This window comes from Colossoma macropomum, unplaced genomic scaffold, assembly GCF_904425465.1.
Source record: "Colossoma macropomum unplaced genomic scaffold, Colossoma_macropomum, whole genome shotgun sequence".
Taxonomy (NCBI): domain Eukaryota; kingdom Metazoa; phylum Chordata; class Actinopteri; order Characiformes; family Serrasalmidae; genus Colossoma; species Colossoma macropomum.
Window position 1 is genome coordinate 38582915 of NW_023494789.1, and position 20240 is coordinate 38603154.

Consider the following 20240-nt stretch of genomic DNA (forward strand, 5'->3'; position numbering starts at 1 on the left):
AGAAGGGTGTCTACATAACACATTCATAACATCTTACATAAATGCTTCATAACATGATAATGCATGTTTAAATCAATGTTTATAAAGTATACATGTTTTACATGATATCAATATGGGCTATTATGTCAATTTTTTTTTTGAAAAGTATATAATTTTCAGTAAAACGGCCAATTTCTGGACAGTCAAAATCAAAATGATTTTACTTTATCCCTTTGGTCATTTTGCATGTTTTACCCACACTTTCAATTTCTTTTAATTATCTGATTTTTTCTTAAACATCTGTTGCTTTACATGTCACTTTAATACACGGACATATTAATGTTGTATAAAACATGTATGCTTTATGAATGTTGATTTAAACATTCATGACCATGTTATGAAGTGTTTATGTAAGATGTTATGAATGTGTTATGTAGACACCTTTAAAGTAAAGGTTTCATAACTGTAATATTTACAAACAGATATTGTGATGTAGCAAGCCAGTTGCGGATTGTACAGTTAACATTAGCTATCAAGCTATCTAATGTTATGTATATTGTAGTTATTGTTATTTTGGTAGCTAGCTAACAGCTGTGCTCTGTTGCCTTTACATTTAGGTTTGAGGTTTGGTTTCACAACAAAATATGAAAGAGATATCTAAATTTGAGGAACCCCAGAGGGGTTTGGGTTCTTGGAGGGGCCCATTAGGGATCTGGAAAGGATCTTTTATTGAAAATGTCTATGCATTACATCTTCTAAGAGCAGTTTTAAGTTTGCTTAAGTTTCCCAGACAGCCGACTGCAACACAGAAGAAAATGTTGACATAATCTGTTGAATATCTAGAACTAGTCGGCTCTCCTTTGAAGCAGTTCTGGCTGCTGATGAGAAACCCATGCTTCTACCCCCTTCAGTGGAATCCAGTTTACTCAGGATACATTTTCTCATGCAGACAGTTCAGGCCCCGTTTTTAACTAAGCCGGAGCACACAGACTGAAAATCACGTTATATGAAGATGCAGGTAGTTGAATCTTTCAGTTTCTTCTCACATGTTCATGTTGTTGATGCCGTGAATTCCATCAGAATAGCTGAATTCTTTTTTCTGTCATTTCCACCTCACCGCTCACACAAGCCGGAGGCCTTGGACTGAAATGTGTTTGGGCCATTCATGACAACTCATCCTAGAGTGATGATGACCGATAGCTTTCCCTCTGGCCAGATCATAAGTGCTGGTCCAGTGGTGATGACACCACCATGTGAATACGTTGTTTTGACTTTTGAATTATGTCAGTGTGGTGATATTTGCTGTGACAGCCCTACTTTTTAGTCAGTCAGATATGTTATATTCAAGTAGTGTGTCATACTGAAAGTCTGTGCGGGTTCATATCTCTAGTCTAGAAAACATGAAAAAATTGATGTTGTTCAGACATTTTTAATGCAGCTTTTATATGTTCAATTAGAAAAAGTCAAAGAGCCAGACTTTTCCTGAGGGCCCAGATCCATTTTTCTTGTTTTTTTTATTTTCTCCCTGTAGTTTATCTGGTTTTATGTACCAAAAACAGCCATCGTTCATTTTCACATGATCATTTTCCAACCTCTGTTTATTTCAGGCTGTTTTTGTCACTTTGCCTTAATGACTGATACATGTAAATTACATCTGGCCTGATTGACTGCCTTGGATTATGGATATGAGCTTTTTAAGGTTAGTGGTGTTAGTGGTGTTTTGTAGTGCTACAAAGTGTAGCAAGGATATGGAAATACCCCAGAAAGGCAGGAATACAGAATTGAGTGTGTATGAATTTGGTCTGAGACTGTAGCCGCCTCCTTAGCATTCCCCTCCTGTGGCCTGTGTTCAGAAGTCCCCATCACCAGTCTAACCCTGTCACCCTGCTCTATAAATAGCCCCGGAGCAAGCCAAGTCCTGACTCCAGGTGGCTTACTGACAGCCTGGGGCTATCAGCACAAACACGGCTGATCTCCAAAACCTCAACATTACAGGACACAGATCAGCAGAAACAGGCAGCTTATACCAAGACTCAACTGCCCACACTGGCCACCGTCCTGTTATAATGCACGAACAAAAAGAAACAGCGCAAATTAAACGTGTTTATTGTTATGAATCGAGCTGCTTTTCCCAATTTAAAGTTGCTGACAATCATTAGTTTTTTTATACTCAGTAAGGGATTCTAAAGTCTGAGAGCTCATGGAAAATCTAGATTTACATTTTAACCTGGAAATAAACAGAAAGCTTTAGATGAAAAATGAAATTACAAGTAATATGAAGAAGAAATGTTCAAGGTTTGGCATAAATTAAAGCAAATTTGTGACGTTAGCAGGGTTTCCATTCAAACATTTCACAAATTTGAAGCAAATTTCAAGGTCTTTGAAAGAAAAAGAAAATCAATTGTTGTTTTCATCAAGTACTTTTATGCACAGATTCCTGTGTGTCACAGGTTGCACTGTACGGCATGAGACAAGACTGTGCGTGGAGGGATTCAAACTTTTTTAGCTCATCGTAGAGCAGTTTTGCCATCAGTCAACTATACAAAGCTGTTTGTCAGAGTCTCCAGATGGAGCAGGGTGTGGCCCATCTAATGAGCGCCGTCCCACTTCGCCATCACCCACAGAACCCCAACAAACATCAGAACAGACATAGCATTGATGGCTGTGACTCCATTCTTATACTACAGTAATAAATACTATTATACTGGTTATGGCACCCTTGATGTACAGATGTGCCATACTATTTAGCGTGGTATATGTGGTTTGAGACACAGCCGATAATTTTCATTTGTCGCAGTGTAAGTTATCATCAGGTAGAGAGAAAACACATGACTTTCATACCTGCTATGTCATCACGCATTCAAAAAATCAGTTTCCATTTGCGTTTTTCACATTTCTCCTTTATTGATAAACCAACTTTTCCACTTCCTCCAAATTTCTTTTGAGATATTTCAGCTTTTTTAAAATTTCTGGCTTTTCCATCCATTTTTTTTCAAAACATATTTGAGGTCAAATTTCCTTCCTTCTGTTCAGGCACCTGTTCAGATGTTTCTCAGGTGGATTTGATCTTTTCATCAGAGGCTTGTTTAAGGTAGTCAGCTTGCAGCCATTGTTCAACTTGTACATCGTCATTAAAGCAAAAGAGGGACATTCCTAATACTAAGAACTTCTGAAATTCAAGTAAATATTTCAAAGATTCTGCTTTTTCCTTATGCTGACAATAAAATTAGCATTTTCACTAGTGGTCTCAGATGTTTGGACCCCCCTATATGTTGTTTTTTAGTGCACAGCCGTCAGTACTTTCTGACTACAGGGCCTTCAAACAGGAACTGTGATATGCAAAAATAGGCTTAATGTGTCCAGAGGAACAAAGGCGAATCAGAGTTTGTAACATGGAGATGCTCACTCTTGATGTGTTTGGCTCTGGTACACTAGGCTGATGTGATTTTGTGTGTGATGACGCGGCATGTACTTGGAGGTTGTTATTTGGTCTGATTGCGATGTTTATTTGCCGCTCTTCTTCTTTCAGGAGATGGTAACCCCAAGGAGAGCAGTCCTTTCATCAACAGCAGCGATCCAGAAAAGAGCCAGCAATATGACGGCAAAAACATGGCCCTGTTTGAGGTATGCATGCACACACACACGCACACACACACACACACACACCCTCCACACCTAAAGCTAGAGCTGCTCTTTTAGTGTGATGTGCCAACAAATACACACCCTAGTGAGTAATTGAATAAAGGGTTTGGCAGTGATTAATAAGGGTAATTAGTGTTTGAAGGGCAGTCAGACCACAGGAAATTGAACTGTGCAGGTTAATGTCGTCAAACTTGGGGCTCTTTAGTAAAAGGACATTGTTTCCAAAGTAAAACAGGCAGGAAAGGACATAATGCACTTGAACTGGGTATTTCCCAAGGAGGCTTGCGCTTGACATTAACATGGCTTTTTGTTTATGCATGTTAATGATCATGTCATCTTAACCTTACAGTAAAAATTTCCACTGTTCTTTTTAGTTTACCTTTTGTTTTATTCTTGTTGGTGTTGCTGTGCTTCATTATTGCACTTTGCACTCTACTGCTGATGCTTTGGAAAGTGACCTTGAGCTATTAAAGCATATTATTATTAACGCTGGCACTATCAACTATACCAGTAATCGAGTAATCTGACAATCAGATAGCACTTCATTTGGAGTGGTTCTTTGTAGAAGAGTAATATCTTGTAGATGTTCTGTTGATACATTACTTACATTAAGTAGATGTGTTGTTAATATGTTACTTCTATTATGCAAAACCCAACCTTACCCTAACTCTGGCCCTAATCCTAACCTTAACCTCAACCCAAAACCTAATCCTAACCCTAACCCTAATCCTAATCTTAACCTCAACCCAAAGCCTAATCCTAACCTATTTTTTATTTTTTATTTTTTATTTTTACCCGATTTTCTCCCCAATTTAGTCGTCTCCAATTCCACCCGCTAGTTAGGACTATCAGTTAGGACTACCAATCACACGATACTATCATCGCTAGGAGGGTGAAGGCTAACACAGGCTTCCTCCGAGACCTGTGAAGCCAACCACCGCTTCTTTTCGAGCTGCCGCTCACGCAACGTCACTGGACAGCCGAACGCGCTCGGAGGAAAGCGCCAAACGCCAGATCTGTTACGTCAGCTAACAGACGCCTGCGCTGACTAGCATCGCGTTAAGTGATGGGGGGAGAAGGGGCCATCCTACCCACCCAGAGAGAGCGAGGTCAATTGTGCTCTCTCGGACTCCCGGCGACAGATGGCTGTAGCATCACCAGGGATCGAACTCGCGATCTCCTGATGATAGTGCCAACGCTTAGACGGTTGCACCCCTCGGGAGCGCCTTCATATGTTTTTGATGACATGTAACTGAGAGTCTGTTGAATGATTGTTTCATCTAAAAGAACCATTCAAAATAAAGTGTCACCGACAATTATTTCACAATTGATCTAATTAAATAAAGGCCAATCAAAAACAATTAACTTAAATTCAACCTGAAGTCAAAATTGACCTTTTTACCTTGTTAGTTCCTGGTCTTATTAAGCATGATTCATCATATTATAAATTCTTGTTTTCCACTAAGCTTTGATTAAAGTGTAGTGGCCTCTGCAATGTCTGCTGATTTTTGATTCCTTCACTCTGCACCATCAGGCAGGAAAAATGATTCTAAAGTACTTTATTGGGAAAAGGACACTAGGAAGCCAGTCTAATCACTGCCAACTAATTAAGTAAGCAAGTTTCAACAATTAACCCATTCATGACCAACAACTACATTTAATATGATAAGAAAATAAGCCACAGAACTTGTTCTGACTGGCCTAAAGTGATGAAATTGTGTTTTCATACTTCTTTGTGTTATATACCTCTAACAATGCCCATTTAGAAGATTTTGATTACATGTAAATTTCATACTTTTGTTCACAAATACGGCCATTTTTTCCTATAAGTGGTATAAGCAGTTGATTAGGGCCCCCAAGTCACCAAAGTATGTACTTTTTTAAAATGTACTCAGTATTGTTTGTAGAAATAGAGCAGTGAGCCTTGAAACTTTATGTTTTCCTGATGAAAAGGAAACCATTATAAGTTCTTTTTTTGCATACAAAAGAATATAATTGGTTTGTAATTTCTTTAGATGTGTGTTCAGGCAAGCTCAGAGAACACATGGACAAAATTTAACATTTCAAGTATAAACACTGATGGGTTAATTGTAAAAATCCTTGTTATTATTATTTGTAGTAGTCGTAGGACTATTAAATATTGGTATTAGTTGTAGTAGTATTACTAGCAATAGTGTTATTAGTAGCATCAGTGATAGTAGTTTTACTAGTAATAATAATAGTATTATTATTAGTAGTAGTACTAGTAGTGGTAGTAGTAGTAGTATTAATATTAATAGTAGTAGGTATGTGAGTGTAAAAAACACTGAGATCGTCCTGTCTTTGCATGTCTGTGTGTTTGTGTAGGAGGAGATGGACACTAGCCCGATGGTATCATCTCTGCTCAGTAGCCTCGCCAACTACTCCAACCTGCCTCAGGGCAGCAAGGAACACGAGGAGGCCGAGAACAACGAGGGCGCACGCAAGAAACCTGTGCAGGTAACACACACACAACAAGACTGTTTGCACTTTGCGTTAACAGATGTTTCATGTCAGGATCATATCTGCCATTACTTGACTTCGGGATTCCATTTACACTTTTTACTCCAACGCGCCCCCAGTGTGACCAGATGGGATCTGAATTTAACTTCCTGACTAAAAAGCACGTCAACACATACTTTGTTTCCATTTTCCACTTCCCTTTACTTTCCCTCTGTTACAATGTGACTCAGTATGCTTGGCATGGGCATATTCATCCACTCTGAATGTAAGAAGGCACTTGATTTTGGGAAAACTACAGATTCGTATATCCTCCATCCTGCGTTTCCAAACTCCAAACAGCCAGCACTGTTCTTTTCGTTTCTTCTTTTGTGCTATCTGACAGAGTAGTTAGTGGAGACAGCTGTGTGTTGGTCAGGTCAAAGGCTGTGATGTAACCTCCTGTCTGAATGACAGATCTCAGCCTTCTCCTTCCTCACTAACCTTTGAACCTTTGACCCAGAGATAGTCCCAGAGGTAGCCTCAAAGGAGAGACTGCTCTCATTAGACATCCTCTACTCTTTCAGTCTGACAGATTCACTGTACTCTCTCTCTCTCTCTCTCTCTCTCTCTCTCTCTCTCTCTCTCTCTCTCTCTCTCTCTCTCTCTCCCTTACACTGTTAAAAATGAGAGGTCAGCTCAACTCAAAATGATATTGTAACTGATTCTTGAGTTGACTCAACTTGAGGACACCAGACACACAACTCAAACTTCTTAGTTGAGTCAAAAGTTCAGTAGTTCTGTATCTCTTTAGTTCTGTATCTCAGTTAGGTAAATAAAATGAACTTGTTTTTATACTAAATTTCTCCACTAGCCAGGACTCTTTCCATCACACGGCCCTGCTAGACATTTTTCCTCTTCGGTAAACACTCATGGGTGGCTATGGCATCACTGGGGCTCAAACTCACAACCTCCTGTTGGGGTGACGGTTTAGTCCACTGTACCACTCAGGCACACATGACGCAGCTCAGGTTTTGTGTCGATACATGTTTAATACACTGGAGAAAATATTTGTTGTTTTAACTTTAGAGGATGTCATTGTCTCATGTGGTGCAACTGTCTAATAATTCATCCCAACATTAGGAGGTTGTGAGGTTGAATCCCAGCAATGCCACAGCTGTCCATATCAGCAAGCCCAAGAGGAAAATATGGCAGATGAGACTGTGTGATAGAAGGAGCGCCAACTAGTGGGGAAAATTAAGTAAAAATGCAAATTTGATCTACCTGAAATGCAGACCTAGAAACAGTAGCAGGGAGAATTTTTGACTTAACTAAGAGGTTTGAGTTGGGTGAAAAAAAAGCCATGTTATCAGTTACTATATAACTTTGAGCAGACTTCTCATGTTTTACAGCGCATCATCCTTGACTTCTCTCAACTATTTACTAGCCCTTAATTTGTTGTGAAGCTATAAACAGAAAACTTTTTAAGAGCCATTCAGTCAGCCATACGTAATTTACATGCTCAACCCCAGTAAGAAAAAAGTGGAAATACTTAGTAATAAGGAATTAATGTAAATCATCACTTCCCACCTTTAGTACTGCTGTACATACCTGGTAGTTCACATAAGCTCCGACATACATGCAAGTCACTACATACATACAAAGTATGTACCAAAATGTATTCATAAGCACTACATAATTAAATACTAGGCACCATACAGTGAAGTGCTATGATAAGTTTTGCACATCAAATTACCACTGCAAATTTCCATTAAGCTAACAGTGCCACACATTTGTTTTCCCACACTGAGTTTAATCCTACCTAAGGCAGATCTAACCAAAAACACAGACATTTGAAGCTCGTAAGGCATTCAAGTAACAAAATCTTTACTTATTTTGCAGTTTTACAGTGAATCTTTAAGTAAATTTCAGTTTAAAACCTAACAATATTAATATTATCAATATTAATGGAAGAGCTTTTATGTTAATGTTAACTTTAAAATTAATATTAGCTGTTATTTAGCTTAGTTGCTAAACACATAAACTTAAACAAAACCAGGTTCGAACCTCCTCTACCAGTACACTCAGTGAGAAGCACAGCAGTCCATTCACGGCACAGTGGTTTTTAGTGACGTGGCCTCTTGGGGCTGTAATGCAGGATTCAGTTGTTGTGAAGCAGTCATAGGTCATTACAGCTCCTTCAAATGTGACTAAGCCAATCAGATTTTAGAACCAGAACAATCTGTTCTATAATTTATATTCTACCACCTTCTCTGTTCTTGTAATAAAGCAGTGACAGTTCGCTCAGAGGTCATGTGAAGCGTCAGCGCTGAAGTGAGGATTAAAGAGTGAAACTTGGCAACTCTTTAGCTTCAGCTGTCTGCCACTGCAAAGATGTGAAATAGAGAAAGAGAGAGTGGGAGAGGATTTGTTCTTTCGGCGCGATTGAAGGGAGAAGGATAATCTTCCCCTCGTCTTGAACTTAATTAGCTCGCAGCGCAAAACAGCTGCTCTCCAATCAGCCTCCATTTTCAGAGGGTCAGCAGCACATGCTCACGAACACAGGGGTCCATACGCTCACATCACCTCTCTCTCACTCTCTCTCTCTCTCTCATTTTTTTTTATATTTGCTCACTTTTCCTAAATGCTGGTTAAAGGAGCACTCCAGCCAAATTTTTAAATTCAGCCATCACTACCTCAGTTGCACACATGCCAATTCGCCTCTTACAGTGGTGCCACAGGAGCCTGCAGAGTAAAATATTCGGGTTTAAATACTAGAAAAAACATCTTCCGATGATGAGATGATGATGATGACTTTAAAAAAAATGGGTGGGTATTTGAGGGCAGGCTGCTAGGAAGCCATTCACATCTGTATTTATTAGCCTCAACATAAGCAGCTGCGCTAGCATTCATTGATTTCTTTATTACACTGAGAGGATTCCTGATAGTTGTGTAATGTATTTGCAATGCATGCTGGGTACAAAAAGGATACAGTATCCTTTATTACACAACATGACAGATGATGGATGTATTAAATGCTAGTTTTGCAGAACATATAATGAGAGAAGCAGGACTGGTGGAAGATGACCAATGATTCAGGACTGGTGGAAGAAACATCAGTAACCTTCAGTATGCAGATGGTGCAACACTCATAGCAGAAAATCTGACCTGAAGGCTCTTATAATGAAGATTAAAGAACAGAGTGAAAAGATAGGACTTCAGCTAAATATAAAGAAGACTAAGGTTATGACAACAGAAAAGGCCACTAACTTTGCTATTGACAGAGAAGATGTGGAAATGGTGGACAGCTTTTGGCTACTTGGATCAATTATTAACAATAAAGAGCTCAAAAAATACAACACAGATTGGCACTTGGCAGAAAAAGGATGAAGGAGCCTAAAAAGATCTTTAAATGCAGCGATTTGTCTCTACAAACAAAGATGGTCTTCTCTGTAGTCTGTGATGTGAAAGATGGGCAGTAAAGAAGTGAGACATGAGAAATATAGATGGAAATCATGCTAACAATAAACAAACCAAGGACAATTTTTACTTATTGAATGTTAAAGCTGCAGGTTTTTGCGTTAGATGATCAGGAGGCTTTGAGTGACCAAGGCTGCCCTGTCAGATGAGCTAAAGCAAAGTAGTGTGGCATTATATCTTAGAGTGGACATATTGTCTTGAGGTAGCAAACCTATAATATAAAACCGATCAGGCATAACATTATGACCTTGTTTCTATGCTCATTGTCCATTTTATCAGCTCCACTTACTCTATAGGAGCACTTTGTAGTTCTACAATTACAGACTGTAGTCCATCTGTTTCTCTGCGTACTTTGTTAGCCCCCTTTTACCCTGTTCTTCAGTGGTCAGGACCCCCTTGGACCCTCACACAGCAAGTATTATTTGGGTGGTGGATCATGCTCAGCACTGCAGGAACACTGAAGTGGTGGTGGTGTGTTAGTGAGTGTTGTGCTGGTCTGAGTGGATCAGACATAGCAGTGCTGCTGGAGTTTTTAAACACTGTGTCCACTCTCTGTCCACTCTATTAGACACTCCTACCTTGTCAGTCCACCTTGTAGATGTAAAGTCAGAGACGATAGCTCATCTGCTGCTGCACAGTTTGTGTTGGTCATCCTCTAGTCCTTCATCAGTGGTCACAGAACGCTGCCCACAGGACGCTGTTGGCTGGATATGTTTGGTTGGTGGACTATTCTCAGTCCAGCAGTGACACTGAGGTGTTTAAAAACTCCAGCAGCACTGCTGTGTCTGATCCACTCAAATACAGTATCCTAGACAGTTTAGCTTACTTTATAGCCAATGTAGATGATGTTACGCTTGTTAATAGATAGTTCTGACATAGATACAAATGAAACAATGAGAAATGTTGCAATGAAACTTGAAGACAAAAGAAAGAAAGAAAATAGTCTGGTTTATCTTGGCAAGCAGGTCGCTCAGATTTGTTTCTGAATTGTTTTGTTTGCACTTCTGGCGTGTTCTTTCCCTCTCTCTGGGTGCCCGTCTGTCTCTTTATCAGTCTTTCGAGCTTTCAATCCTTCGCACAGACATGAGACACTGGAAGTCAGTTTGGATTAACAACAATTTAACGTCTTGCTTATCACTGAAAACTGTTTAGCTTGTCATCATTCGGCCCTTCGGCTGACACATCCGCGCTTTTCTTTTCAAGGTCAGAAAGCACAGCAATACTTAGAGATGACTGGGAAGACTTCCCGAGCAAAATCAGAATCCATATGGCGTTCCTGCCATTCCTCACATGCATGAAGCCGTGGCGGAGGAAAACGGATCAGACTGAAGAGCAAAGGTAGAACGATCTCGTTCTGCTTCACTGAGTCCTGGGGCGAAGGTCTTCCTCTCCTCCTCCTCCTCATCAGTCTAAAGTTCCTCGTTAAAATTCAGCGAGCCTCCCCGTCGTGATTAATGTCATGTCGTGTTGCGTTGCTCTGGCTGCACGCTTGATTGCGCTGATAATTGTCCTAAGCAGAAATTTCACACTCTGCACATTTATGCCGAATAAGAAATCAGGATGCTTTGGAAGTGGGGAGAGGCAAAACGGGCTGGGTTCACGAAACGTGTCTTGAGGAATAAAATCTTTTTAAATGTATTCAGCCTCACAACTGATGCCTATTCATGATGTGCAGACATCAAAGAAAACAACCTCAGGTATCTTACTAAGGTGTTGAGCCACTATGAACCACCAGAACAGTTTCAGTGCACCTTGGTAGAGATTCTACAGGTCTCTGGAACAATCCTGAAGGGATGGAACACCATTCTTCTAAAAGATACTTCCTCAGTTAGTGTTTAACTGTCTAACACATGACTCCAATAGGTGTTTAATTTAGTTGAGATTTGGTGACTGTGAAGGCCATAGCATGTAACTTAAGCCATTTTCATACGCATCAAACCATTCAGTGACCCATAATGCCCTGTGGATGGCATTGTGATCCTGGAAGAGACCACTCAGATTTGTAGTGAGTCTTCCCTCTAAGGGGACAAGTGGACCTAAAAAATGCCAGTAAAAGCAGAACAGAGCCACAAGATCTCCGCACTCAGGCATTTAAGCCTGTACTGTTCTCTTGGTGTACGCAGCATATACACTCACCCATGTGTAAAGCACCTTACTATCCCTACTAACCCATACTATAGCCTTTCCTATGGAGTTGTGGACAGACTGTACTTTCTCACACAGTCTGATCACATCCTGCATTAACATTCTCAGTCACCTGCAGAACAGCTGCACAAGCACTGATGTGGTCATTGAATTTGGACTTTTGACAGCAGTTAACCCTAACCCTATATTATTATTATTATTATTATTATTATTATTACTACTACTACAAACTGTATTTATAGAGCACTGTTTACAGCTTAAAGGACTTTACATTTTAATATTAAAATTGAGTTATGAAAGCAAAAACACACAAGCAGAAAAAAATGATCAGAAAAATAAAAGTAGATAAAATGACAAGCTAAATAATATGAATCACAATGGTATTTTAAATGAAAAAAAGATATTAAAAAGATACGTTTTTAAATGTTTCTCAAAAATGTGCACTGAACTTGAAACCCTAATTGTTAGAGGAATTGAGATCCACAGTTTAGAAGCAGAAAAACAAAAAGAGGCCTCTTCTCTGCTTTCTTCTCAGAAACCCTCTTTAAAAGTCACTTAAACATTGTCCGGTAGCACTACTATGGCGTTCTGTTCATAAGGCTATGAAACATACATAAACTTGTCAGTGACAACTGACATTAGCCTACATAAATTTTTATTAATGATCATTCCAATTAGGCAACATCTGTCATGAAGGCTACTTGATAAAAGCCTTTTTGATAAAATGATATGATGTTATTTCACACAGGCCACAGAGTTTGGTAAGATGTTAATGCTTGATTGTATCATGCAGTACAGCAGTTTGGAAGCATCTACACTTGTTATGTTCCTCCACACATTTATTCAGGTTTTTGTCACCTTTAATTTGTCACTTGTCTGTATATTTAGATAGTATAGCAAAAATGACAGTAATATCTCTATAGACCTTTATTTTTTTATGAGTCACAATTAAAAACTATTTTGTTTTCTTAGTGTTTGTCTTAAGATCTTTCATAACCTTCTTCTTTCAGAAGCTTTAGCCAATCCCTGAGTCTGTGAGGCAGTGCTGGCCTTTGTTACAGGAGGTGGTCAGATGTCAGTGTTTTCATCTGAGAGGTGACATGTGGTATTTACTCTGGCCATATGCTCTTTCTGGACCACTGGCCAAAATGTCCGCTACACATTCGCACACACATGAAAAATTGCTAGCTCATGTCGACCTTCCTGCTGCACACCCCACTCGTAACTTATGGCTATTGCTTGATTCATTTGCAGCATTTCTCCGCACGTTTACCCACAATCACAGACTCGCACATACCCCCCAACACACATGCACTAATCCAGACAGATGCTGACAGTGATCCTGCCTGGCCTTTTCGTTTTCCCCGGCTGCGGCCCTCCTCTTTAATAATTCACCCCAACTGAGCAGAGGCACATTAATACTGTCAGCTTCTAGAGGAGCAGCCAAGCGAGAGGAGAGTGTTTAAAAGCTCACTACTTTTCTCCCCTCGTCTCCTCCCCTGTTTTCCTTTCTTCCAGCCTCTCACCTTTGCTGCTGGATTACTGCCCACTGTTCTACACATGCCTTCGGTCATTCCCAGGCTGTTAAGAAGATGGTAGAGCTGTTAAGTCCAAGACTATGACTAATTAAAATAAGACCAAATCTAATTGAAAGTGAGACTGAGTCAAGATTAAGGCCTAAGAAAATTGCCAGTCTAGTCTTTAAGGTTTGGTGTGGAATAGGCCTTGATTTTTGAGTCTTGATCTTAATTGATCTTAACTCTCAACTGGTTTCAAGGCTAGTCTGTGAAAGTTTAGAAAGAGTTTGGTGGAGCCACTTAAATGTAAGCTATACCTAGAGATTCACATGGGACAAAAAAAATAATACTTAGAATTCTAGAGTTATTTTGCAAAACATAAATGTGTGCATGACAATAACTCTTCAGCAAATTCTACTACTAATAATGTCCTCTTCTACATATAAACACAGATGTGGTATGGATTGAAAGTTTAAAATGTGGCTCCTACTGTTCATTTGCAAGTTTAGTCAGATGTGAAGAAGTACCCTCAGATCATGCGTTAACACGTGAAGAGTTTCTTGCCGATCACTGCCTACTAAATGAATGAATCCATCCAATGCCAACTGATAAATTAACCACAAACAGACGTGTTAGCTGTGTTCCAAAAGCCAGACTAAATGAAAAGATGGGAAAGAAGGCCACTTTCTCACGTCATCAGAAAAGAAATCAGTGTGAAATTTGATAAAGAAAATATAGTTGATGTGAATGATAGTAAGCTGGAAAGGAGAACGTTGATGTGAATGATGATGAAGGCAAAACATTTTTTTGTACTTAAATACCATCTTGCTACTAAAAAGTGTTGAGCTTACTGAAGGAAGTTGCATTTCATACCCTGCATTTGTTTTCACCCTCTCACACAGACACACAGATAAGAAAGAGCGTACTGTATATTATATTGGCCTTTTACTGGTATTTTTAACCCCTTAAAATCCCAGGCTTGTTACATACTAATGCTTATTATTCAGTACCTACAGGGACTTCAATGCAAACTGGCTGAGCTATTCTTAGGTTATAAAAGTGTGTAATAAAACATTGGGCCCACCAGTGGGCCCTGACCATGAAAGGCGTATAGTAGTTGGTTTAATCTACCAGCATTTTTCTTGAACTTTCTATGGGACAGACACATGTGGAGAGGATTATGGGTGACAGAAGAGTGTGAAGGATGCTCTAGTAGCATCCTTTAAACCTGTCAGAAGGTAGGCTGGATTTCTCGTCTGTGTTTGATGATCCTTTCGATTGAATAAAATATCAGTCGAGAAATGCAGCCCACCTAGAATAAAGCACTGTTGGAGTTGGGGGAATGTTGATGACAAATGCATATTAATTTATTAAACAGTAGTTGGTCTCGGTAGTTGGACTCCCAGGGCTACCGAATGGTGCAATCATCTAAGCATTAGCCTTATTGTTTGGAGGGTGCCAGTGTTGCATACAGCATAATTGTCCTTGCTCTCTGTGGGTGGGTAGGACGGCCCTTCCTCTCCCCCATCAATCAGTGCAGTGTTAGCCAACACAGGCATCTATTAGCTGATGTAACGGAATTAGCAGTTAGTGTTCACCTCCAAGCATGTGTTGGGCTGTCCAGTCCAGTTTGAAAAGATGTAGTGGCTGATTTCATGTGGCTCTGAGGAACCTCATGTTAGCCCTCACCTTCCCAGCTTGGTAGCATCATGTGATGGGGTAGACCTAGCTAGTAGGTGGAACTGGGGTAAGAACGGGAAAAATCCCCCCAAAAGTTGTTCTCTGAAGGTGCTGTTTTATTCTTATTCAATAGAGACGTCTGGGTAATTCCCTCCAAACTCACTGTGTAATTCCCATCTATGCTTTAGTCTTCTCAGACATTAGAGAGGTATTGCTGAGGACATCAACACCATGTGCCTCTCTCACTTTAATGACAGAAGGGACAGGCTTGTGAAGGGCCCGCCACTTATCGTGCTGTCTAATCTCCCCGCCTGGTTCAACCCATTTATGACTAATAGCATTATTGTGCTCTAGTAAGTAAATGCAAAACTCGCTTTGACTTTAATGACCATCTGAATACAGTTTCTGAGAAAATATGGCACATTGAGTGTCTGAAATGCTGCGCACAGAAAGCAGCAGCGTGTTGTTTAGCTGTATGACATTTGCTTGTTTATGCTGTTCAGTCAGCATAAAGCAGTTTGCTATATTCATAAAGCGTTGCGCTTTATTAGCTCATAGAAATCTGAACTGCGTATTTCAGCAGTTGATTTCTCCTTCTAGAATACTGAGCAATATCCAGTCGTGAGCTAGTAATAACAAGCGGGCCATATTCAGGTTTTTTATGTAACGTACTAGAGCTCATATTTCTCTCTAATGAGCTTTCATGCTTTAAAGTAATGATTAAGGGAAAACTGCGGTGTCACCACATAGCAGAATCCTGTGCTAACCACATCCCGCACATCTGGCCCCCACAGCTGGGCAGGTGGTCCGGGGCGGCCTGGGTGGCATGGTGTCCGAGGCAGGGTGGGCACGAGGGCTCGAGAGGCTGAGCAGCTGGCGATGGCAGAAGTGGGGCCGGGGCACCTGAGCCCACACAGCCGGGGTCCTCCAAAAGCTGTCCCTGGGGGGGAGCACCGGGCATCTGCCGTTGCTCTGTGCCACTGCAGTACCTGAGTCTCTTGCAGCTTGAGAGCACCCCAGGGGAAATTACAATCACACATGCCTGCGCATGTGCTCGCACACACAAACAGTTGCACACGCAGAGAGACTTGATTACACACCTGCTCCAGATAGTGGAAGAGTAAATTGAATGTGAGTCGTCTATGATAGCCTCTATTCCCGAGACATGCTCGGAGAAAGAGTGACCTCTGCCAAACGCTGTTGATTCAGACATTCTCACCTGCCTGACAAATCGCCAGTTTCATAATGAGAACTCATTTCAGCCAGTGCGGTGACAAAGCATGGCTTTTTGGCTAGCTGGTCCCCGCTAAAGGTGCCAAATGTGAAGATGTCGCTGGAAGGATCATGTAGGACACTGTTAGAGGCCTATTAGAAAGCCATTTCCCTCGCGGAAAGTTTAACATATAGGGATATCTGATTAGACAGAATCAGTGGAATAAAAGGTATTTGCTTTTTTCACATACAGTTGTATGCAAGTTTGGGCACCTTTGGTCAAATTACATGCTTTTGTTGATTTTCAAAGTAAAAATAAGTTATACATCCTCCACAGAGAGCACACTTAATGCATAGTTACTGTTTATTTTCTGAATTGCTAAATGTAATTGAAATGTAACTGAAAAATAATTGGCTTGTGCAAAAGTTATGGCACATTTTATATTTTATTGTTAATGTTTTAATTACAGGTAACCTTCTCAGAATGCTGTGTGACTTATTAGAATCCCAAACAAGCATCCAATCATCAGCAATACACAAATAACCAGTTATAAAGTTATACAATTTAGACAGTGTGTGGTCATCATTGTTATTAGTTAGCCTCTAATTTTACAGTACATCAACTCGCAAGATGGGGGACAAAAAATCTCACTTAGGGCCCCCAAAAGGCAACAGTCAGCCCTGCATATACTTATAAGACAGGAATACACAAAGCTACACACCAAAAGCAATTTGAGTGCTAATAGTGCCCCCTTGTGGAGAAGTGGAGGGAGGGAGTGAGTGAGTGAGTGAGTGAGTGAGTGAGTGAGTGAGTCAGTCAGTCAGTCAGTCAACGAGTCAGTCAGTCAATCAATCAGCCAGTCAGTCAGCCAGAAAGAAAGGAAGGAAGGAAGGAAGAAGCAGGCCAGATCCATGAGGTATGTTGCATCTGAAAAATGGTTCTATAATGTACCAAACAAAGTTCTAGGACCCTTGTCAAAAGGTTCTCCATCATAGAGGAGAACAATTTAACCATACAACGAACCATTTATCCATTTGTAATGGTTCTATAGAAAACCACTGTATTACTGAGAGCCTCTTGAAGAAGGCCTTTTTTAAAGGTGTACCTTTATTTGTAAGAGTGTAGTTTAGTACAGCTTTACTGGAATACTTCATTTTTTTCAGGACTCTGGCACTACTGGAGTAGCTTGAATGCTTTGCATGTTTAGTAAAATATCTTAGCATTGCCTGTGTCAGAGTTTAAATGGCTGTGTTTAAGACTATTTTCTTGTAGGTGTCTGCTTTCATGTATTAAAGCATAGGTTATGCTAATGCAATATTGTTATGTATGTTGCACTACAAACTGTCAGTACACAGATCGACTCTTGCTGTCAGAGAGTAGCTTGTTCTAGTATGTAGTCAGAGCTAGCAATGCTGTGTTGGTATGTAGATGCCATACTCTAGCTTGTTTCTCTAATCGGAGCCTGACTTTGACTTTGTTTCTGAGGCTACAGCACTTTTCCATTACGACCGAAGTGCTGATAGAAGAGATGCAGAGACGAGCAGGCCATTCCTATTGCTATTATCCTGCCGCCTCTTGGGCCGCTCACTATAATGGCATTCCCGTGTTCCTAATTGTAGAGGAACAGGGTAGAGTGGTGGGACGGCCGGAGCGTGGCCTTGTTGAAAAGCACTTACTTTTCCATTGTGAGGAAGAAAGTGCTTTTGGTGGACTATTACTCTGGCTGACTCTGGGGTCAATACAGACATGTCTGGACTAGAATAGCAACATTGTTAACAAGAGCCAGGGGTCGCTAGTCATCCTGTCGTCATCATGATCCAAAGTTGTAGACCGTAACAGACACACACAACACTCTCTGTCTGTTCAGTGTGATATCTGAGCTTTCAGGGTTTAAACTGTGACAGAGGTCTTGGGGTGGGTCCCAGGGCAGAGCGTCTGACTATGAGGTGTCCTAAGTACTGATGCTGACTACTTTCAGTATTACTAGGCAGGACTCTTTTAACTTCATATTTATATCAATATAAATGATTTTTGCAACTAAGGCCACGACACACAGTCAGGCAGCATCCAAAATTCAAAACTATTGTATTTAATAAGGGTGCACGCAACAACATCTGGCATTGACTTGCAGTGGTGCTCAGTAACTCCCAGCACTGGTCAATTATTTTACCACTACATAATTCAAATAAATGAAATGAGCCCACAAAATCTATAGTAGATGACATGGGGCTTGAAATTTACTCAGTGAAAGAAAGTCAGTCTAAAGTCTTTAAAATAAAGAGATAAAGACGAACGTTGTAGCAGTTGAGAACTCTTAGGGCAGGGGTCGACAACCCCAATGTTACAAAGAGCCATTTTGTCATTTCAACAACAATCAAACCACCTTGAGAGCCACAACATTTATGTCCATTTTACCATCTTAGCTGTACATATGTCTCAGTATATGCTAATGTACTAGTATAGGATAAAAATAATGCACATACTTTGCTCTGCTTTAAGCTTTAGTTTAAAGTTTTCGTTTTTAGCTATAGCTCTGCTGCTTTTCTCGCATCTCTGACAGGAAACTTTTTGCAAAAGTAGAACAGTTTCTAGTAAAATGTCTCTCAATGTTTGACTTTTTATGAGGCTGAAGTCAGCTTCTCAATTGCCAGCTTCTTGTTCCAATTTTCCCGTTCCACCAAAATGGTGCCTGAGGCACCAGAATCTAACTGCTGCACCATTTAAGGTGGAATGGAAAAATTTGAACAAGAAGCTTGCAAATTAGAACATTTTAGTGTTTGTCTTTTTCTCATTCCAGATAAAACGTATCCAGAAACCAGTGCTTATAAATGCAAATAAGTCCATTCCTCTACAAATGATCGATATTTGTCTTAAATCTTTCTCTTTGCCTTTTAAGTAACTACTAGCTAGGCAAGATTGTTATCAGTGTTGCTATGTGACCAGCAGTCTGCACACCACTCTTCAGGGCTATAGGTTGTTGAATTATCAGATATAGGCTACATTAACTCCAGTATTTAAGACCAATTAGTGGTAAAACTGTGTTAGAATGAGAGGGCCTAATCAATTCCATGAACTAAAAAATACATCTGTAATTTTTTGTGTTTATTTTTATTTAATAGAATTATCCATGTATTTAACCTCTGCAAAAATTACCATACTGCTCTTCTTTCATTGTGAAATTTGGGAGGGAAACAAAAGGGTTAAATTCTTAAAATGTCCAGTGGAAAACTGGCCAGTTATGGATAGTTTTCACCATGGTATATATGTAGATATAGCTAAGTGAGCTGTCCTGTTGATTAGGATTTCAAGAGCTGAAGGAAAATCCTGACTGACTCAGCCTAATTACAAAGTGGCAGAGGAATCAGCCATGTTTTGAAAAAAACACCACTCTGGACCTTCTGCAAGTCCTAGATACATCACTGAATGTTAATACAAGCCTAATAAAAAAGTTCATGTGAATTGCCTTTAACTTAGCACTGACACACTACTAGAATCCCATGGGGATGAACCATCAGAAGCTCCTCCTCAATTCAAACCCTGTGAACTACCACTGTCTATCAGTGATACCTGCACTGTATGCAAATTCTAACTTTTGAACAGTAAAAGTTGAGGTCACTCAGTTAACTGCTAAGCTAAATGTCAGCTAATCACATACAAACGTCACCTGCTTCCTCATCATCAAGAAAGTAGACGGGAGGTCTTAAAAGAACACTATTACTGAAATCATGGTGGCTGACGGCGAAGAACACCCTCTACCCACACACTGAAGGGCACAGATGCTAAATCTAATTAGCATACCTCAGACACCAGGCAAGCAGCGCTAGGCATTAGCATACAGGGAAGGCACACAAAGACAAATGACATTTTCTCTGTGCAGGCTAGTGCAGGACGCATCGCCCAGGTCTTTGGTACTGAAAGACCCAGGTCTAAAGTCTTTCTGGGCTCAGTGTTTCGTAATGGCAGATGGTGGATATTAGAATCTCCAAAGACAGAATACTGACATTTTTTTTGCAGTGCAACATGGTTAGTAACAGAATACATTTAACAGTGTTACGTAATCAGGATACAGAAAAAAGGTGACTGCACTGCATTACAGTTACTTAAAAAGGCAGTAATTGGATACTTGA

The 20240-nt window shown here is 40.2% G+C and overlaps 1 protein-coding gene across 1 annotated transcript in view; it reads left to right on the top strand.

Moving 5' to 3' along the window:
• Positions 1-20240, top strand: part of slc12a5a (solute carrier family 12 member 5a) — a 127837-nt gene that overhangs the window by 64410 nt on the left and 43187 nt on the right. The window contains exons 2-3 of the mRNA XM_036571237.1: positions 3509-3603; positions 5968-6099. Coding sequence (XP_036427130.1) covers positions 3509-3603; positions 5968-6099 — 227 coding nt within the window. The remainder of the gene's footprint in view (positions 1-3508; positions 3604-5967; positions 6100-20240) is intronic.